The 23,083-nt window shown below is 44.5% G+C and overlaps 1 protein-coding gene across 5 annotated transcripts in view; it reads left to right on the top strand.

The window, feature by feature from the left end:
- The window catches only part of ATP10D (ATPase phospholipid transporting 10D (putative)), a 614,572-nt gene that overhangs the window by 208,820 nt on the left and 382,669 nt on the right, over positions 1-23,083 (top strand). For all 5 annotated transcript variants that reach the window (XM_069201689.1, XM_069201684.1, XM_069201678.1 and 2 more), the window contains exon 4: positions 5,689-5,893. In XM_069201689.1, the coding sequence (XP_069057790.1) occupies positions 5,689-5,893 (205 nt within the window). The remainder of the gene's footprint in view (positions 1-5,688; positions 5,894-23,083) is intronic.

Genomic DNA, 23,083 nt, shown 5'->3' with positions numbered 1-23,083 from the left:
GCCCTTCCTGGACAGTCATTATTTGATTCCCAATCTCCCTAGGACCTACTTTTTTACCATGTGCCATAAGAACACAAGATACGGAACTTAATGCATTAAAATCCTATATTACACAAAGTTCAGACTTTTCTGTATCTTTGAATACCTTTTGACAATGCCTGACTCTATTCGCTTTGGCAGCAGTCAAGAAGGTTGAGATTTATGCAATCACAGGGGCTGTTTTGATATGACTGCGAGGCAGGCTAGCAAAATGTATAAATTACATACATGCTGGATATTTATGTTTTAGCTCTGTTTTATTTTTCGAAACATACACTCTTGCCTGCAACACATGCTGACAGGGAAACCACTCAAAGTAATGAACACCATCCCCCATCCTTATCTCACAGCAAATATCAGAGGGCAATTGACAAAGGTTAGCACAGAGGTGCACTTGTATTTCCAGTGAGCCACAAATCGGCTAGATGAAGGGCCAAGTCCTCAGCTATGTGGCCTTGATTAGTGGGAAGCTTTCAGTTTGGCAAAAGAAACAACGGGTACCCCAGAAAATGATGAGCGGGACAGGGACAAGCAAACAAAGGGAAACAAAACCCACCTCCTATATAGGTTCCAACAAGAATCCAATAAATTATTTAGTTGACGTTGAGACAAAAAAAATATATCAATGTACATATAGTATAGAAATAATATCTCTTTATTGTAACAACTCACAGATATCTGACACACATAATGTATATAAACGAGCGCTCTCAGGACAAACTTGGAAACTCTCTCTGTCATCATTCATACTCCGATATACCTCACACAATCATAAATAGTAAATAATAAATAACAGGCAAACAGCTGAAACAGTACATGTGTCAAACCATATTCTCATTCTTGTAAATATTCTGTTCAACGTATCATTATTACATGAAATCAAGTACTTATAGTTCAATATCCTGTAATGGTCAAAATGCACCTCTAATTCGAACAGTTCTTCAAATAATTTTTGTATTATTTCTTCCTTAGATAGTCTTTTGTTGTATAGGTTGTAGACATCCAGTACTTAAAATTCACTGTCCAGACATTTCTAGACTCTTCATAATCGCCTAACGTGCCGATGTATGTTTCGGTGTAATGTGGCCAAGAAGGTCACACACCTTCCTCAGGGCTCGAATATATTGTCCAAAGCTAATTAAAATCTGCAGAAAGGGAGGTTCCGTCCAACAAGTCAGAGTCTAAACAGATTAATAAAAAAACAGAAGATAGAATGCTCAGTCAAACATTCAAAATATGTCAATACATCACACACCCAGTGTGTTTACTTCCTAATGGTGGCTGCAGCGCATTGAGAGGGCGGGGACTCTGACCTTGTGGTCAGTATCTGTTGCCCTCTCCAGTGCAGCAGCTCCTGTTCCTGCTGCTGCTGCCTCTGCTTGGGACAAACCGAGAGCCTGACTCTTAGTTCACCATCTGCAAGTAAATATCTTCTGTATCTCTCTCTACTGTCTCTTTAAGCCTGCATTTTACTTCTGCCTTTACTTCTTTATTTACTTCTGTTTCTTTTTCTGCCACTCTTTCATTTTTCTCCCTCTTGTCTCTTCTCCCTCCAGGGTTTTTCCCCGTACCGCTGCTGTGACTGCCCCCCCAGTAAAGCGTTTTTCTGGCCTTCGTGCCTCCCAACTGACCGGACTCCCGCCTCCCTCGCCTTCTTAATGGCAGCCGCAGCGCTGTGAGAGGGCAACTCCTCTGACCACCTGGTCAGATTCTGTTGCCCTCCCCAGTGCAACTCCTCCTCCTCCTCCTGCTGCTGCTTCTGCCTGGGACGAACTGAGAGCCTGTCTGACTCTCAGTTCACCATCTGCAAGTAAGTATCTTCTGTGTTTCTCTGATGTCTCTTTACTCCTGCCTTCTGCCCTTACTTCTTTATTCAGCTCTGTTTCTTTTTCTGCCTCGATTTCATTTTTCTCCCGCTTGTCTCTTCTCCCACCGTGTTTTTCCCCGTGCTGCTGCTGCTCCTGCAGACCCACCCCCACTAAGCGCTTTTTTTGCCCTCTGGCGTCCCAGCTGACCGGACCCCCCACCTCCCTCCCCTTCTTAATGGGGGCCTCAGCACCACGGACCCTGGTTCTTGCCTCATCCGCCAGTCCAACCCCCCATCTCTACAGGCCCTCAACCCGGGAAGATCATCAGCCTGCCACTAAGCCGACCCCAGGAACACAGACACCTGCTCCAGCACCCTGCAAGGACCATCCTATGATCCCGCACCAAGCTCGGACGCCACCTCATCAACACAAGCTCCGTCTTCAAGCGTGCTGCTGAAGTCTGGGACCTTCTCGACTCAACAACCCCGAATGTCACCTTCTTCACGGAGACTTGGATCACCCCCACCGCGGCCTGAGACATTGCCACAGCCATACCGGACAACTACAAAATCATTCACAAGGACAGGGCCAACCAGCCTGGAAGAGGCATTGCCATAATCCACAAGAACAACCTCCGCCTGACTACTACCATTGTGTCGCAGTCTCAGTCAACTCACAAGCACTTACAGTTCCAGATCCAGACCAACCTTAACACCTCCCTACATGGCACCCTCATCTACAGGCCACCTGGACCCCGACCCCAGTTCTGCAAAGACATCGCTGACCTCGTTGCCCCCCCCCCCAAGCGCTCACCTCCTCCGACTACATCCTACTCTGCAATCTCAACTTCCATCTTGATACCCATGATGACCCCAGCACCTCAAACCTCCTGGACAACCTTACAACTCTCTGCTCAAACACCTCGTCAATGCCCCCACCCACACAGCCGGACACATTTTTGACCCCATTTTCTTATCAGGGGACAAAGTCACCGTCTCCCACACCTCCGTACACCATTTGACAAACCACAAGTGCATCCACTTTACCTACACAAGGAACACCGCACGCCATTGCACCCCCTGACCCCCGGCAGATGGTGGGGGAAAATCACGGAAGGACAGCACACCAATGCTCTCAACCACTCCATCCCAGTGGACGCAAATGAAGCCACAAGCAACCTACACCGCTGGCTTTCAAACTGTGCTGACAACGTAGCCCCCCCCTAAGGAAAACAGCCGGGACCTGACAAAGCAAAACACCCAAGTGGTTTACGATAGATAAAGGAATCGAAGCACTCCTGCATACGACTGGAACGTAAATGGAGAAACAGCAAATCAACGGAAGTCCGCACAGCCTACAAAAATGCAGTCATCACTCACCCCCAGAACATCAGAGCCACCAAAAAAGCTGCCTTTCAAGTACGCCTCAACACTAGCACTCGCAACAGCAAAGAGCTCTTCGCCATTGTCAAAGAGCTCACGAGCAGACACATCCACCATCCTTCCCTCCCAAAACCTCTGCAACAACCTCACCACCTTCTTTCACCGTAAGTTCCAAGACCTCTACGAAGGCTTCAGGAACCAAATCCCACCAGCACCGCTCACGACCACGGACATAGCACCCCACCAGATACTGAACTGGACGCCCATCACCATAGAGGACACCCAAAGACTGAACTCCATACACTCGAGAGCACCGTCAGATCCATGCCCTCATCACATCCTCAACCTGGCCAGTGCCGCCATAGCACCAGAGCTCTGCCAAACCATCAACCTATGCTTCGTAACCTCCACTTTCCCCTCAGACTGGAAACCCGCCGAAATAAGCCCACTACTCAAACCCACAGCCCACCCTAGGGAGCTGAAGAGCTAGAGATCCATCTCTCTGCTCTCTTCCCCAGCCAAGGTAACAGAGAAAGCCATCAACCAGCAACTCACCAAATTCCTCGAGACACACCACTTCCTAGACCCATCCCAGTCCACATTCTAAAGCAACCACAGCACCAAAACCTCACTCTTAGCAGTCACCGGCGACATACTCATCATACTGGACCGTGGAGGCACTGCCGCACTCATCCTCCTCGACCTCTCTGCTGCATTTGACACCGTCTCCACTCCACCCTCTGCGACAGACTGCACAACACCTGCATCTGAGACAAAGCCCTGGATTGGATCAGGTCCTTACTCACCTAAAGAACACAGAGGGACAGACTTCCGCCGTTCACGTCCGAACCTAAAGACACTTGCTGCGGAGTGTCCCAAGGATCTTCACTCAGCCTGACGAATTGAATGTCTACATGGCCCTGCTTGCCAAGATCACCAAACAACACAAGCTAAACATAGTCTCCCACACTGACGCCACCCAACTGATCCTCTCCCTATCCAAGGACTCTGCTCAAGCTAAGAGGAATTACGGGATGAGAGCAGTCGCTGTCTGGATGGAGGCCAGCTGCCTCAAGCTCAGCTCGGACAAGACAGAGATCCTCGTGCTCGGCTCCACCCTTTCTGCCTGGAGCGACTCCTGGTGGCCCACAGCTCTGGGTAACTGGCCATGCCCGCATCCTGGGCATCATCCTGGACTCCTCTCTATCGATGACCCACCAAGTCAACGCAGTCTCTTCGTCATGCTTCCACACCCTCTGACTCCTGAGGAAGATTTTCAAATGGATTCCCCCCCCCCCCACACGAGGAAGGCAGTCAACCACACACACTCATCACCAGAAAACTGGACTACTGCAACACACACTATGCTGGCATAACAAGAAACTTCAAAGAGACCAGAATGCAGCTGCCAGACTCATCCTGGACATCCCCTGACACAGCTGCATCTCCTCCCATCTCAGAGACCTACACTGGCTCCCAGTCAAGAGGTGCATCACATACAAACTCTTGATCCACACCTACAAGGCACTGCACAACCTAGCGCTTACCTCAATCATCACCTCACCTTCTAGGTACCCAGCAGACGTCTCTGTCCCTCCCAGCTTGCCCTTGTAGCCTTTCCCAAGACCCGGAAAAGTCCAGCAGGAGGAAGATCCTTCTCCTACCTAGCTGCCTGGACGTGGGACGCACTACCTCTCAAGCTCAGGCAGACCGCATCACTGAAGCAGTTCAGGAAGGACCTCAAGACATGGCTCTTCGACTGAGCAGAACACCCACATACAGCGTCTTGAGACCCTATGGGTGATTAGCCGCGCTACACAAATCCTGGATTGATTGATTGATTGATTGAATTAACTGCTTTTGAAGCTCTGCGAGCCCCCCTCTCAATTTTTAGGACTGACATTAGCCATAAATGTTTTATTTTTCATAAGAATGTATGTACAAGCATACTTACAGGAGCGGGTCTTTGAGTAAGCCCACGTCACTCACTGGCCTGCTGTAGTGCCATTTATAGCTTAATTCTGCTCACCGCAGCATACAGCTGGGAGGACAGAATCATCACACCACAGCCATTGGCTTACCTGACTGGTAGTGATGACCTTCTGCTCTTGGACACTGTGCGCCTCCTCACAGTAAGTAATCCGTGTGAGTCCCTGGGGCTATTGCTGCAATGTGGGCTTTTACATAGAATATATAGACTTTTAGACAATGTTGGTTTTCATACAATTTGTGCCTTTATACAAAAAAAATTCACAAACAAAATAAGTGTTGGTAAAGCCAAAAAGACTGCAGCCAACTCCCGACCCATTGGCTTTGCCAATGCTTGTTTCAGTCTATTTGTACATGTTGGTGTTTTAAAGGAAATGATTCAAAATACATGCAAAAGCATCAACCTGAAAAATGTGTTATGAAAAGCTGTTATTGCATTTATTGGAATTGCCTTTTTTATTTTATATTAGGAGAGATAAAAAGTATGTAGCGAAGCCCTGGAAAAATGTTAATGTTGGGGATTTCATTCGGCTGCATTGTGATGAGATTATTCCTGCTGACATGGTGTTGCTGTACTCCACTGATCCAGATGGAATCTGTCATATTGAAACCTCTAGTCTTGACGGGGAGACCAATCTGAAACAGAGGCAGGTGGCTAAAGGATTTTCAGAGCAGGTATTGTGTACTGTGTGCTTACTTTGATTTAGTTTAATTCATTTTAGATCCTAATTTTCTTAAGGTTCAGAGGCATCCCACGTTTCTGAATAAATTCATCCCATTTCCTCAGTCCAAAGGACCTTTTACAATTTGTGATACCTGATTTATAGTGAGTGTCGAAAAACAGAAACCCCAAACTTTTAATATCCTGAATAAACTGAGATGTTGTACAGGAAGCGGCCTACATGTGTGCTTCAACCTTAGCAGTACCAATACAACCGATTTAACAAATTACACTCAAATATAAATGCTGGCATCTTTTTGCAGGAACTTCACGTGGCATTATAATTCACAACACTTCAGAAATTGCCACGTGTTCTTCATTCTATCCCACAATAGACACTTTATGCCTTACATAGCAAGACCACTGCATGTTTATTACCATAAATACCACATTTTCTATAGTTCTTACTGCAATGATTATCTGAAAGTAACATACTTTTTCTTTTAATTAGAAACAGTGGATAATGATTTATTGACTGTTATTGCATGTCTAGTTGGGTTCTGAGTTTCTGCTGCATACCACCTCGACAATTAAGCCTTGGATAGCTCAACTGCACTAAAATTAGGGTTACGTACTAAAGGGAAGTATCTGGTGCTCTGTTTAGGGCTCAATAGTGAGGTAAAGCCCCCTAGGTGAGTAGTAAAACTCCAATTGCTGGACATTTGAGCCCAAAACCGATTTGTCCTGGACTCTTGAAGAATTTCCACAATAACACATGGAGAAGGATAAGTCCTCAACCAGATAGTGACAATGCATTATCCAGGATCATCTTATCCCTCCCAGACAGATATAGGCTGAATTTGGAAGTTCACTATGTGCAAGTTAGATGCGTCTCTGTTAGAGGACACGTTCCTAAAGGGTACGGGATCTCTGGTTTGTACAATCTGTTAATCAGTCAATGATAAACTATAAGAGACAACATCTATAGTCATTTTAAGAGAGTTGAAAGGCTTCCATGAACAGCTTAATACAGCATGTTTCAACAGAAGAGAAGCCACTTTACAAGTTGCTGCAGGAAGAAGCTGTTCTTGAATCCATTTTTGTACGAGGATTGATGGTGTCAAAGTTGGCTATTTTTGTAGTTAAGGGTCAGCATTATCACTAAAAGCTTGACATGTTGTTTGTCAATGCAGCTGTATTCACTTATTTTATGAATGCTATGTCTCCTTCCTCAGTAGATGTAGTTCTACCCTTATTCACTGATTAGTTGAGGTACTGAAGCAAAGAGGCCCTTATCAACTTCTAGCCTGGATGTAATCCACTCTCAGTGAAATTAACCAAAATGTTCATAAAGTCCCTTTGCATTAGCAAATCTACACATTGGCCAAGTGGTCCCAGATATCTGTTTGTCTCATGGAATCTGGATCCATGTTAAAATGTTACTGAAACTGTGAACTGATGTAGGCACGCTGGCTGGATGCTTCCATTTGTGTAACATAGGGATCTACTTGCCTATGCAACCCCATGGGGCTAATTAGGAGCCCTTTTATAAACACAGACTAGCCCGAGAGACTTCAGGCTACCAAAATTAGGTAGTATTTGTGACTTGGTGCATGGTATGACTGTAATAATCTAAGTACTGAAACTCTGGATAAAAATACAGGGAACAGGTTGGTCCTGATGGAATCTGAGCGACTCTTCCGCATGATGAAACATATTGACTTGTGGGTGTTTGGAGGTATAGATCTTCTATGGACGTCCCGTTATGTTTTTAATCTGTCCAAGGGGTGCCCATAGAATAAAAATTGCCCTTGAAAATATTAGGTGACACCCTAACACATTTTAAACACTTACTTTCCCTCGTCCCAGTATTGTGATTTTTCACAACATCAAAGTCTTTCTTCCAAAAGTGATGTCGAGCCCATCTAGTATTTCGAAATATACTGGGTGAGGACTCAATGATGAAGAATGCCACATAGTAAAATGTGCATGAAAGTCCTTTTATAAAAATAAAAAAGGGTGTTTTTCTGTTTTCTGGCCTCTGGATTCTGTAAGATCAAGAAGAATTAGAAAGGGGTTAAAATCAATAATTAGTAAGACTTTCTCTTTCACTTTGTGTAAATATTTTATTATTGCAGCAAGGACCACATTGCAGTACTTAACTGAAAGGAATGTGCTTCAAAACACAGTTAGCCTCACAGCCTCAGTTCTTTTTCTGGCTTGTGTTGCGTGGATCTCAGAACACTTTCTAGGTTATATTACTCCTTCAGTGTTTACTTCAGCATTAAAGATCCTTGAGCTTGCAAGTACCATTCCTCGGGGCCAGTCTTGATCAGCGTCCTGTCTGATGATAGACCAGCTCCACTTCATGTGCCAAAGTAAGTTATTCCAGCAGAGGACCATGTACTGGAATCTCTTGAGCCTTTAGATCTATTGCCAAGAGCTGCAAATGTTCCCTGTCGGCCTTTCCCACCCATACCAGTCCAGCCTCAAGGTCCCATGATGATGCCAAAGGGCACTTTGATGTCACCCATACCATAAGTGACTCCTCAACAGACTTCTCCAAAGACTACATTGAAGAGAACTAAATGGAGACGATTGCCTTCCATCTCACCACATCGTATACTCCAATATCACTAGTGGCATCACCCTTGAGCTCATCACCATTGTATGATGTTTTAACGTTCCAGGGTGTCTTTATAAGAGGATCCTTGAAGATAAATATTCAGCTGGAGACTCCACAGACAGACTTATAATAGAGACATTGCAGCCTAGAGCTTCTCCAAGGCACATATTACTGCTTGTTCCTGGCTTTTCTGAATTGGCTGAAGATAGGTTCCTTAATCCAGCTACAGTTAAGGCAGCAACTTCACGGTTCCTTAAAAAATATAAACCTTCTGAGCAAGGCCCGGTTTATTTGATTCAGAAGCCTTAGCTGGATCAGTTCTAGTCTCAGTGGTCAGAAAAAGACACTGCTACTTGTTTAAAAAAAAAACTGCAAACAAAAAAACAGTTTACTACCTGTATGATTGGGCTAGGAGCCCACTAAAGGTCGATTATATATGAAAATACATTTTTTAAAGAAAAACCTACAGAGACATATACACCATATGGAACAAAAATACGTAACCAGAACTATGTAACGCAGACCTAATCGCCACTAGACCAAACAAAAAATACCAAAGCTTTGCATCAAGAACATGGGAGCCAGGGTAGCTGGTCAATGCACTTATGATCAGTTTGTCAAAGGGTTTTTTTTTTTGCTTTCCGTCCCTCTGATTCCACCAGTTCATTAGTGCTACTCGTATTCAAATTATCTGATTCCATGATCATTCTATTAACATCAGAATGGCAAAACAGTGATGGTATACCGAGCTAAATCGCCACTCCAGGATACTAGACCCAGTGGGAAGTTGCAATGCAAACAGAAGCTTATATTGTATATACGAGGCAAAATTCTTCATCCCAGCATACAGTGAATTTAGAAGCGTGACTCAGAATGCCATTCAGTCGCTTAAACTTTCCACCAGATTCTGTGACCGTTCTTAAAGAGGCTAAACTTCCTTCAATATAGGTGTCTACGTGGAAGATGGTTGTCATATGGTGCTCGAACAACAATGACCATATAAACTGTCAGGGGAATGTGATCATTACTTATTTGCTTCATTTGTCTGAATCAAATCTGCTTCCATCTAAGTTCATCTGGGTGCTATTACAGTGTGCAGGAGTGACGGGGACAAACATTTTTCTTTATGATTCCTGTTCTAAAAGAATTCTTGAAGGATTAAAGACGACTGTTCTGCCGATTTAGATGTCCCCTCCACCCCACTTCCATGAGAGTTTCATCAGGCTTTATCCAAATTGATGGCTCCCCACTTGAGCCCATATGTAAGGCCTCATTGCAACAGCTTTCCTGGAAGATAGCTTTTTTGGTGGTAATTATTTCAGTGAGGAGAGGTAGTGAGGTGCAAGCTCTTTCCTCACTAGAGCAATGCACAGTACTTATCCTTAATAGGCTTTTGTTACAAACACATCCCTCCTCTTTGTTTGAACCTAAAGCTGTTTGTCTTTCATGTAAACCAAACAGTATCACTACTTTTATTTATATAGCAATCCCCCTTCTGGAGCAGAGAGGACACCTCATTCCTTAAATGTCAAGTCCTTACATTTTAATTGTACAGACCAAATGATATTTGTATCACAAATAATTTGTTTGTCAATTACAGCACTGTATGGCTTCTTCAAAGCAGTCTATGGCCAGGTATATAGTTGTTTACTGCTTGTTATCAGTTAACTTACCAGCCTCTTTCTGAAAGATCTGGAGGTCACTCTACATGAGATAAAGCAGCACCTGCTGCCTTAGTAGGTGATGTACTCTTGGCTGAAATTTTTAATGCAGCCACTTTTAGGTCAGTGCACACATTTTCTGAGCATTATTGTTTAGTTGAGGATTCCAGAGTTGACACTTCAATAGGTCAGGCAGCAGTAAGAAATTTGTTTGACTAACACTGCTGTGAGATGGTATTTTGTGCCAAACAAAGTGATTGATTACTGCTTGTAGTTTTTTGTATTGACAACCATGGATTGGGGATATGCTTACTATTCTACCATGCAGAAAGGAATGTTAGATTCAATGCTTGTGTTTGCTGTAGACTGGGCCTCAGAAACCCAGATCATCCTAAGACTTGTTGCCGCTGTCTGTGCCGAAAACACACTCAGCTCCAAAACCACAATCAGTGTTTAAAACCCCATCAGATATCAGATTGCTTTCGGCGCCAAAAACCCCATCTGCACCTAAAACATCCTTGGCATCAAAGATTGTGTCCATGCCTAAAACAATGTCTGTGCTGAAAATACCAGAAGCCCGTACCCACCCAAAAGAACCGCCTGTTCAACCAATTTTAACCAAAGTTCAAGAACAGCTTGATGCCCGGCAAAGGATTCTGGTCATAAACCCAGACACAGGCTGGGTGGTAACCAAACCATCTCTCCCACCTTTAGGATCATTGCAGAAACTCAAAACGTTTGAGGAGGATATTATGTGACCTCAACCACAGAAGCCACCACGCAAAAATCACAAGGACAGGGGCCCCAGTCCCATGCATTTCTCAGTTTACACTTCACCCTGCTACCACCTACACCTCCTCCTGCTCTTTCTCTTGTGCCGATCCCAACCACCCCTCCACCTTTACCAGCCTCACCACAACACTCCCCTTGTATTGAACCACAGGGGTTGCTCACCACCTCTTCACTAGGGGCATAGGGGAACACATAGACCTCTACTACAGCCCATACCTACCAGACCCACAGGATGATCCTGATACACTTGATGAACCATAGGAGGGCTTTAATATCGCCCCTTAAGGGGCTACGCACCCTGATTTATACTCCTCCAAACCTTCGCCGCCTGATGACACCACCACATACTAAGAGGTATTACCCAGGGCTGCTGAATTTCATAATGTTCATATGCACACAGCGGAGGATGAAGATGATTTATTCGTAGAAATGCTATGTTAAAAGGCATGCTGAAATCCCACAACAGAGATATCTAAACATCCCAATAAATCTAGGGCCCCAATACCCAGGATTGATTGAGGGGGAAAAAAACCCTCTCCAACTAATCCTTAATATATTAATGGGCATGCCCCCCTGATTCTCCTTCGTATACATTGCGAGAAAGCTCACCAATGCTCCTCCTACAGAAACAAAAAGTAAGAAATTTGATGCTGCATCAATTACGGGTTGCAGTGCAGGCATAAAAGCACTTTAGAATTGCAAACTCTGTAGACCTTCTCTCAAGGTACAATAGAGCACAATGGAATGAAATGCAGGAGTTATTACAGCACCTCCCTGAACAATATAAACAAAGGGGAACCGAACTAGTGGAGGAGGGGAAACATCTCTAACGTAACAATCCAGTGTGCTTTAGATGCTGCTGACACCAGTTTTAAAGAAGTCAACACTAGCGTCATAATCTGGCACCACGTGTGGTTAAGGGTCTCACGATTTAAACCTGATGTCCAACAATATCGCCTCATTTTACCCTTTGATGGAGAACACCTCTTCAGAATACAAGTGAATGAAATGTTAGAGAAGATAAAAGGAGGACACAGGCACTGTGGGTGCCTTATAAACATACCAACACAGAGGATCCTTTTGTAGGAGTCAGTACAGAGATGCATCCAAACAAAATGACCTCTAGAGACAAAGGTACCTTTCAAAATCAATCTCAGTTTACAAGAGGGTCGTACCATAGAATACACTACAGAGGCGGTACCATCGGACGTCGGGGTCATAGATCCACTACCAAAGGAACCATGTCCACTAAGCAGTGACTCTGTCTGCCTCTTCTCCTCCCCCCCCCAAACCCCCAGCACTTAACACTTGTGGGAGGTGGGAAGGTAGGCTATAGGACATTCAGTCATATTGGGAGTGAATCACCTGTCTTTCTATAATAAAAGCATGATATTGTCTAGAACTAAAATTATCTTCACCTAATATCCCACCTCAGACACATACAATGTCAAAAGAACACTTAACACACCTATAAGAGGACATCCAAGCTCTCCTTCACAAGGGAACCATAGAGCCAGTTCCAAATCAATACCAGGTACATGGGGTGTGTAGGAGGCTGGCCTGGCTTATAGTGGGTACCTTGTGGTACTTGCACCCTGTGCCAGGTCCAGTTATCCCTTATTAGTAGAATATAGGTGTTTCTAGCAGCTTAAGCTGATAGAAGGTAGCTATGGCAAAGCAGCTTAGGCTCAGCTAGGAGGCATGCAAAGCTCCTACTATACCACTCATATCATATAGCACAATATCATAAGAAAACACAATACACAGAGTTACTAAAAATAAAGGTACTTTATTTTTATGACAATATACCACACAGGTATCTCAGTGAGTACCCTCAGTTAGAAGGTGAGTAATATACACAAGTTATATGTACACAGACCCAAAACAGGTAAGTAATAGTAAGAAAAGCAATGCAAACAGTGTAGAATTACAATAGGATGCAATAGGTGAACATAGGTCTAAGGGCAACATAAACCATATACTCCAAAAGTGGAATGCGAATCACGATTGGACCCCAGACCTATGGGAGCTTGTAGAGGGTCGCTGGGACTGTAAGAAAACAGTCAGGGTGTCCAAGATGCCCCACCCCAAGACCCTGAAAAGTAGGAGTAAAGTTCCCCTATTACCCCAAAAGGACACAATAGTCGTGATAGGGGGATTCTGCAAGGACCACAAACACCAGCAAAGCACTGAAGACGGATTCCTTGACCTGAGGACCTGAAAGGCAAGGGGACCAAGTCCAAGAGTCGTGATAGTGTCCAGGGGTGGCAGGAGCCCAGGAAACCCCGGATGTAGGTGCAAAGAGGATGCCTCCGGGTGGAAGAAGCCGAAGATTCTGCAACAATGAAAAGGGCTAGGAACTTCTCCTTTGGATGGAAGATGTCCCACTGCGTGCTGGATGTTGCAGAAGTGTTTCCACGCAGAAATACTGCAAACAAGCCTTGCTAGCTGCAAGGGTCACGGTAGAGGTTTTTGGGTGCTGCTGGGGACCAGGAAGGACCGGGATGTCGCCCCTTGGAGGAGGAGACAGAGGGGGCGCTCAGCAACTCGGAGAGCCCCCACAGCAGCAGGCAGCACCCGCAGAAGTACCAGAGCAGGCACTTGGAAGATCCGAGGACAGCGGTCGACTCAGAGTCACAAAGGAGGGTCCCACGACGTCGGAGTCCAACTCCGAGGGTTGAGCACTGCAGGACTGAGTGCTGGGGACCCAGGCTAGGCTTTGCACAAAAGAATCCTTGGAGAAGTGCACAGAAGCCGGAGCAGCTGCAAATCACGCAGTACACAGGTTTGCTGTCTGGCATGGGGAGGCAAGGACTTACCTCCACCAAACTTGGACTGAAGGATCACTGGACTGTCGGGGTCACTTGGATCTAGCTCCTGTGTTCCAGGGACCGCGCTCGTCGAGATGAGAGGAGACCCAGAGGACTGGTGATGCAGAAGTTTGGTGCCTGCGTCAGCAGGGGGAAGACTTCCACTGTAGATTTCTTCAGGATTTCCAGTGCAGGGTGAAGGCAGACAGCCCTCAGAGCATGCACCACCAGGAAGCAGTCGAGAAAGCCGGCAGGGTTAGGTGCTACAATGTTGCTGGTAGTCGTCTTGCTACTTTGTTCCGGTTTTGCAGGCGTCCTGGAGCAGTCAGCGGTCGATCCTTGGCAGAAGTCGAAGAGGGAAGTGCAGAGGAACTCTGGTGAGCTCTTGCATTCGTTATCTAAAGAATACCCTAGAGGAGAGACCCTAAATAGCCAGAAAAGGAGGTTCGGCTACCAAGAGAGGTAAGAGCCTATCAGAGGGATCTCTGACATAACCTGCTGGCACTGGCCACTCGGAGTAGTCCAGTGTGCCCCAACACCTCTGAATCCAAGATGGCAGAGGTCTGGGACACACTGGAGGAGCTCTGGGCACCTCCCCTGGGAGGTACTGGTCAGGGGAGTGGTCACTCCCCTTTCCTTTGTCCAGTTTCGCGCCAGAGCAGGGCTGGAGGATCCCTGAACCGGTGTAGACTGGCTTATGCAGAGATGGGCACCATCTGTGCCCATCAAAACATTTCCAGAGGCTGGGGGAGGCTAGTCCTCCCCAGCCCTTCACACTTATTTCCAAAGGGAGAGGGTCTAACACCCTCTCTTAGAGGAAATCCTTTGTTCTGCCTTCCTGGGCCGGGGCTGCCCAGACCCCAGGAGGGCAGAATCTTGTCTGAGGGGTTGGCAGCAGCTGCAGTGGAAACCACGGAAAGGCAGTTTGGCAGTACCTGGGTTCTGTGCTAGAGACCCGGGGGATCATGGAATTTTCTCCCCCCCCCCCCATACCACAGTGGTATTGGGGTGACAATTCCATGACCTTAGACATGTTACATGACCTTAGACATGTTACATGGCCATGTTCAGAATTACCATTGTGAGGCTATACATAGGTGACCTATGTATAGTGCACACGTGTAATGGTGTCCCCGCACTCACAAAGTTCGGGGAATTTGCCCTGAACGATGTGGGGACACCTTGGCTAGTGCCAGGGTGCCTACACACTAAGTAACTTGGCACCCAACTTTCACCAAGTGAGGGTTAGACATATAGGTGACTTATCAGTTACTTTTGCGTAGTGAAAAATGGCTGTGAAATAACGTGGACATTATTTCACTCAGGCTGCAGTGGCAGGCCTGTGTAAGAATTGCCTGAGCTCCCTATGGATGGCAAAAGAAATGCTGCAGCCCATAGGGATCTCCTGGAACCCCAATACCCTGGGTACCTACGTACCATATACAAGGGAACTATATTGGTGTACCAGTGTGCCAATGAGAATTGGTAAATTTAGTCACTAGCCTGCAGTGACAAATTTAGAAAGCAGAGAGAGCATAAACACTGAGGTTCTGGTTAGCAGAGCCTCAGTGATATAGTTAGGCACCACACAGGGAACACATACAGGACACATACTATGAGCACTGGGGTCCTGCCTAGCAGGATCCCAGTGACACAAGGGCTAAAACACACATAAATACAGTGAAAATGGGGGTAACATTCCAGGCAAGATGGTACTTTCCTACAGGGTGTACTCACTATATTTCCTTAAGGCCTATAGTAGACCTCAGGGCACGCAACAAGTACATCTTGTCAGAATACTGCCACATGGTTACACTTTAGAAAGTCATACCACTGCTGCAGCAAGGAGACGTGATGACGGCCATAGACCTTAAGGATACCTACTTTCACATACTAATACATCCAGCCCATTGGTGCTACCTATGATTTCAAGTAAGTGGTCAACATTACCACTTTAAAGTGTTGCCATTTGAAGTCCCTACTGCACCAAGAGTATTCACAAAATGTCTTGCAGTGGTAGCCATATCTAGATGATTGGTTGATCTAATCACAAGTGCAAGCTAAAGACAACGTCTGTAGGACACTCTGAAGATAATCTACTCTCTGCACAATCTGGACATCACACTCAGTGTTACAAAATCTCACCTACAACTCTTACAGTTTCAGCTGTTCTATTTTAGCAAAGGCTTATCCCAGTCCTGCCAAAGTACAAAAGATCCAACTTGCATTACCACTTTTTTCAACTACATCGTCATTTCACAGTAAAAATAGTGATGAGCCTTATATATCTTCATAGTACCACACGCACCACTGCACATGTGCCCCCTGCAACAGTGTCTGTAGTTACAGTAGTCTCAAGCAAAGAGGCACATACAGGATATAGGGGGTTATTCTAACTTTGGAGGAGTGTTAATCCGTCCCAAAAGTGACGGTAAAGTGACGGATATACCACCAGCCGTATTACGAGTTCCATAGGATATAATGGACTCGTAATACGGCTGGTGGTAAATCCGTCACTTTTCCGTCACTTTTGGGACGGATTAACACCTCCTCCAAAGTTAGAATAACCCCCATAGTGTTGATGTGGCCAGTGACCCATCGCATTCTGCAGTGGTGTAACAGCACCAATCTGTTGCAGGTTGGCCCTTCAGAGCCCCTGTTCTGCAAGTGACCATTACAGCAGACACGTTGTTACACAGTTGGGGAGTGCACATGCAAGATCTCGCAGTTAGGTGCCAATGGTCTCCAATAGAAAATTATCTACACATCAATCACCTAGGGCTTAATGCAATTCAATTAGCTCTGAAAACTTTTCAACAACAAAGTGGTTCTAGTCTGCACTGATAACATGACCGTAATGTATTACATATGAAAACAAGGAGGCACACACTCCATACAGCTGTCTCGTGTAGTGCCCCGCATTTGGCATTGAGCCATACAGCACAACATCCACCTCTGAGCAGAATACCTAACAGGGGTGGACAATTACATCACAGCTATGATCAGCAGAATGCAACAGCAGGTACATCAGTGGGAAATCGACACAGCACACTACTCCAGAAATAGATCTGTTTGCCGCACAACACAATGTGAAATGGCAAATCTTCGCTTCGAGGTTTCCTCACCCTCAGTCCAAGGGCAATGTCCTATGGATCAACTGGTCAAGGATACTTGCATATGCTTTTCCTCCTCTCCCACTAATTACTTACCGGGTTAAGAAGCTCTGGCAAACATCCCTCACACTAATCCTTAGAGTGCCAACATGGGCTCAGCAAGCGTGGTTCTCAACTGTAATATAGCTGTCAGTTGTGCCACAGGAGAAATTGCTGATCTGGCCTCACCTAACTTAGGGGCAGAGTCAGACATCCCAACCCCAAACAACTCAAACTGGCGATTTGACTCCTGAAGTCCTAGAATCCTACGATTCGGATGCCTAAATCTTCCACAAGAGTGTATGACAATTCTAAAACAAGCCTATAGGCCTACCACTGGGGCATGATACACAGAAAAATGGGGAAAAAATGTGCAGTATTATTTAACAAACCTGATCCAATGCTGTCCCCTATGGTGCAGGATCCTATTTGCTACCTACTCCATCTACAACAGGCAGGCCAGGTCTACACCTCCATTCGATTACACTTAGCAGTGCTTGCTGCTTATAAGCAAAATAGGCAACACATGTCCTGATCTAAAATTCTTGACTTCAAAGTTTTATTCTACCAGCACCACCTTGGAATCTCAATATAGTTCTCACCAGACTTATAGGTTGTTCTCTTGAACCATTACATTCATGTGATCCACAGTTCTTCGCATGGAAGGTAGCCTTTGTAGTAGCTATAACATCTCTTAAACGGATCAGTGAACTTCAAGCATTCACCTTACAAGAATCTTTTTTTCCAAGTCCGTCCTGATAAATTGCAACTAAGAACAAGCTCTAAATTTCTTCCTAAAGTTGTTTCCTCTTTTCGTGTATATCCAACCAGTGAGCTCCCAGTTTTCTTTCCAAAACCAGACTCTGTTGCAGAAAGAGCTCTACACACACTCAATGTTAAAAGGGTGGTAATATATTACATCGAGAGAACAAAGCCATCTCATAAACCTCAGCAGCTCTTCGTAGCCTTTTCAAGTCCTCGGAGAGGCTTTCCGTGCTCAAAAGCAGGGATTGCAAACTAGATAGTAAATGCTTACAAACTTTTTACCACAAAGCCAAACAAGTGCTACCTATAACTCCAATTGCTCATTCCAGATGTAAAAAGGGAGCCTCCATGGCATTCTTAGGCAACATTCCATTACTGGATATCTGTAAAGCAGCCACATGGCACAATCCACAAATATTCCTCAAGCATTATTGTGGTGATGTTTTAGCTACTAATCAAGCTAAAGAGGGTTAAGCTGTATTACAAACACTTTTTTGAGTGCCAATATCAGTAGTTGCCTAGCCACCGCATTTGGGGAGCACTGCTTTACATTATATTCTAAGCATATGTATCTACGGCCAACACATGCTAAGAATGGAATATGTTACTTGACCTATAAGCATTTCCTGATAGCATGTAGTGCTGTAGGTTCATGTGCACTCACCCTTCTTCCTGGAAGTTAATGCCTGACGAATGCACTCTTCAGCTGGACATTTCTCTTTCTTCAATATAACTTGGATGTTCATCTTACTTTCTCTTTACTGCTCCGATCCTAAACTTAGCCGATGGGCCAAAACAATGTAGCAAAGGATGCACAATACGGGCTATAGGAGGAGTCCCTATACCTTGCAAAACTGAAGACTTTTTGAACAAAAACAACTTGCAACGCCGGAGCCCAACACTAGACGGCAGGTATATGTTCGCATGTGAATCTAGGCACTACACGGTACGAACTGGTAAGGTAACATATGCCTTACTTGGAAATCTAGTTCTGCATCCTAGCAATCCTCACTGAAGTCATAAACAACCCTCTTCTCTCTAGTTGTCGATGTTGTTATGATCATTTTCAGTTACCACACTTTACTTATTGCTGTTCAAATTGCTGTCCGTTTGCCTCACAGCCCCAGCTCTTTTTGAACCAAAGACCTACGAAATCTAACAGCGCACCTTACGCGGCCCACACTACAAGAAACCAGGGTTAGCGAGACCGGCTAGCTTGTACTGTTTTTTTCGTGTTTAGAAAATAACTATGCCATCACTCGGAGAAAGAGAACAACTAAGGAAAGGTGCCTGTCCGGTCAGAAGTGCGGAGACTGCGCAAACCATGCACTGTTGCCTGTACGAAGCCCGCAGTTTCACTTTTTCAGCATGAACTTTTCTCTCAGTTTGCCTCACAGCCCCAGTTCTCTTTTTAAACGAACGATCTACAAAATCTTACGATGCCAGTTTCTGATGGGAAGCACTCCTAGACTGATCGCCTGGTTTCATGAATCCTTGATACACATTACACGGCTCAGACTACAAGAAACCTGTCATAAATGGGAACTGCACCTGAGGCATTGGGGTGAACACGGGCATTGTAAGATTTCGTTGGTCACCGGTCCAGTGTCTTACATGCCCCATGAATCTGACGGCCCTTCGAAGTGCACCATATGTCAACAAATTGCAGTTCAATCTTCATCTCCTTCAACGGTAAGACTTTCCCTTCTTCTTAACTGTTCCCTTTGGTGAGAGTTTGAGCACCCTCCCAGCGCTGCGGGTGGTCTGCACATCTAGAACAACATTTAAAAGCCACTGTCCCCAATTTGGGTAGCTGCTAGGTCCTGCTCTCTTGCGTGTGGCACAGGCTATCAGTGCGGTAACCTTCTCACTGCTTCCCGTTGGCGCCGATTTTCCTCCGTCTTCCTTCCGTCCACTGAGCTAACCACTGTGCTTGTGAAGCCAGATAGTGTGAAGTGTAGTATGGCAGGATATGTATGGTAGGACTTTATTATTGAAACGCTGTTCTGTATGTGCACTGAAATCTATATTCTGTATTCTTAAATTGTGCTGTCTTGGTGTGTGCACTGCCCCAATTTGCGCCCCTTAGAAACTTAAACTATCGTTGGCAGTGAGCCCGTTTCCCAGTCCCAAGATGCACTTTAAGTGTGACCTGTAGTTTCACCTAAACTTGTGACAATGAATTCAAAATGTTATGTGAACGACCTCGTTGCTGTTGGTTGTTCTTTTAATGACAGATGCATCTAGTGATATGCATCTCCATTAGCATCAAAAGGCCATCTCTTAAATTCTCAAGCTGACCATTTCCACATATAGAATACATTTATGTAATCCAATGGTTTTATTCACCTGATGCATTTCGGACCAAACAACCCTTCATCAGGGGTAACTATATTGAAACAAAGTAAATGCATAGCACAGTGGGAACAACATGTCTTTCAAGTTAAACAACAAAATATTGTTCAACAAAAAAATATTTTCCGTGAAACAAGTGCGACTTCAACCCGTGCAAAGACTCACCAGGTAGTGAAAAAACTCTGTGCCACTGTGGCTGAGATAACCTTGAAATACATTTCGGAAGAACGCTGCTGAATGGAGGTCAATAGCATGGCTACTGACTTTGGTTTTGATCAACACTATTTCCAGATTAGGAAGATGTTTCATTTTGGAGATTTCTTCCTATACAAAAGAGCAGTACAGTAGGGAAGCTACTGATAAGAATGTTTATATTACCTGTTTAAATGATAACTAGGATTTGGGATCAGTTTACTCACGAGTAACAGTGGTGAATTGTTTTGAATCATTGTTACAAATGCTTGTAATTGGTCTGCACTTATTGATATTCGGAACAACATTGTGAACAATATTCCTAACCCATAGAGGCATAGTCACCAGTGAAACAGCGGACGAATTGATGTAAATAAAGGGACTGGTTTATGAATTTTCCGTTCTCAAAAAGTGGCTGCAAATTGTTCAGGGACTTTTTGCAACTAGAAAGGTATTTCGTGAACTGACCTATGTGTACATATAGGTTGGTTCACAAAATTCTGAATTGTAGTGTATAACAGTTAGACCTACCTCATTAATTTGCATAAAGCAGGTCTCAAATTGGCTAGAATCACATGCATGATGGCTCGGGGTGGGTCAGCAGACTACTAAGTCTGTGATTGCTTTAAAATAAAGCAACTTTTTATGCAGCCCATTTCTTATAAGGAAAACAGGGCTCAGTAAAAAAAAAAAAATCTGAAAAATAAGTTAAACCTTATTTAGGAGTAGGCAGTGGTCCCATAGCCTGCTCCAAAAAAAAAAAAATTGTCAACATTCCTGATGGAGAAGGGTCCCCAGGGAACACCTATTTGCAAATGGCGTACCATTACTTTTTAATTTGTGGTAAAATATTACTGTTTTGCAACCGGATTTTTGTCACAAAATAATAATACATCTCTTGAGATATCTGTATTTGGAAGGGACTCTCCCAACATGCCCCTTCCAAATAGCGATTTCTTGATGTTTACCTAACCAATTTAATTATTTGGAAAACCTTTTCCGAATCATTATTTGGGTTTAGTAAATTACAAAAAGAGTTATAACGGTCACAGTTCCTCAGTTTTACAGAATCTAAGGGGTTGTGGCCCTTAAAACATTTTGTATATTTTTGTAAAATAGGCCCAAATTTCCATTCATTGTGTCCTTATGGCAAGGTATGTAGTTAAACTGAAGTAAAGCTGCATACACAAATCTGGTTAATTAAAAAGGCAGTGTAAGGAGGAGTAGAGTCTGTAATGTTCTTTTTATGACGACAATTAGAAGTGAACTATAAATCCTTTACTGGGTAATATATTGAGGGATTATTTTTTCCAACTAAAACCCATTACTCAATTAAAAACTTTACATACTTTTAGATTATTGTTGGCCTAATTGATTCGCAGTCACCTCTCAAGACCTCTTTGTGGGATAGTCTGCTACAGTTTTTGTCAGTGTCTCTACTGCACACTTCCTATAAAATCTACAAATTTTATAGAGCGTATCACTGTGCTGTGTCCAATATTCGAGTTTAGGCAGGTTTGTATTTTTGGCAGTGTATCACTTAATTCATCATTTATGATTTGTTGAAGCAAGATTAGTATGTTCTTTTCCAGTCTTCTTTAGTAGGAAACATCCCACAATTGATGTTTTAAGCTGCAACGGTCCTTGTGGTCTGCTTGTGTAGTGTGTTTTTACCTGTTCATTTTGCTGTACGTTCTTGCAACCCATGGCCTTGTGAAGTGCTAAAACATCTTGAACCCACACAGTGTGTGTTAGAGAATGTTTCAATAGCGCTTACTGTCTATAAGACCTGGCCAAGGTAAGCAGTCTGACTGCTCCAGTGTCAACAGGTATTTTTCTAGCACTGTCTTCTACTGTTATAGGCCTAGTGTGATCCTGAACAGTAAACAATGAGTTCCGTGTAATTTAAACTTTGTAATTTCCAATACATTTCGGTTGGAAATGGGATCTCTAGTTGTCAGACCTATACACCCTTGTCCAAATAGGGACCACAATCCTAGTGAGGGTAAGTCGCACACAATCCAAATTATCCTGTGCCTGGCCTCTGGAAGCTTGGCACTGAGCAGTCAGGCTTAATTTAGAAGTCAATATGTAAAGTATTTGTGCAATAAATCATACAGTAACACAGTGAAAATACCATAGAATTACACCACACAGGTTTAGAAAAACATAAGATATTTATCCGGTTAAATTAAGGTCAAAATGATAAAGATTCAATAAGCACAAGTTGAGATATCACTTTTGCAAGATTAAAACGTCTTAAATCTTAGAAATCAACAGTTGTCTCTTGTTTCTACAAAGTACCTGGTTTGCATAAAAAAACACGCACGGAGACTGCAGAGGAGGAAAAATGTGCTGTGTCGGAATTTGCGGCGTGGCACAGACAATGCGTCATTTCCTTCCACGCTGCAAGGGGCTTTGCATCAATTTCCTGCGTGCAGTCTTGGTTCCTCACTGCGATGCGGGGATCTTTTTGAAGCACAGGGACAATGCGGGGAAAATCCTGGGTATGGGGTAAGAAGTTACAGGCGTTGCGTTGATCCGGCAGACGATGCGTCAAATTGTCTGTCACACGGCAGGCTCTGCGTCGATTCTTCACTCGGTAAGTCAGGCTGCATCATTCCCGTTAGGCTGTGAGTCATTTCCTTAAGGCTGTGCGTCGATTGTTGCTGTACAAGGAGTCTCCTCAAGAGGTGAGGTCTTTTTGGCCCTGAGTCTTCAGAAAAGAGGGGGCAAGCTCAATCCAAGCCCTTGAGAGTACTTCTCAGCAAAGTCAGGTGGCAGCAGGGCAACAGCAGGGCAGTAGTCCTTCTCAGCAAAGCAGCCCAGATGAGTCCTTTGGGCAGCCAGG

This window comes from Pleurodeles waltl, chromosome 1_2 (assembly GCF_031143425.1).
Source record: "Pleurodeles waltl isolate 20211129_DDA chromosome 1_2, aPleWal1.hap1.20221129, whole genome shotgun sequence".
Classification (NCBI taxonomy): Eukaryota; Metazoa; Chordata; class Amphibia; order Caudata; family Salamandridae; genus Pleurodeles; species Pleurodeles waltl.
The sequence above is the reverse complement of the archived record's forward strand: the minus strand, read 5'-3'. Positions and strand labels throughout refer to the sequence as shown.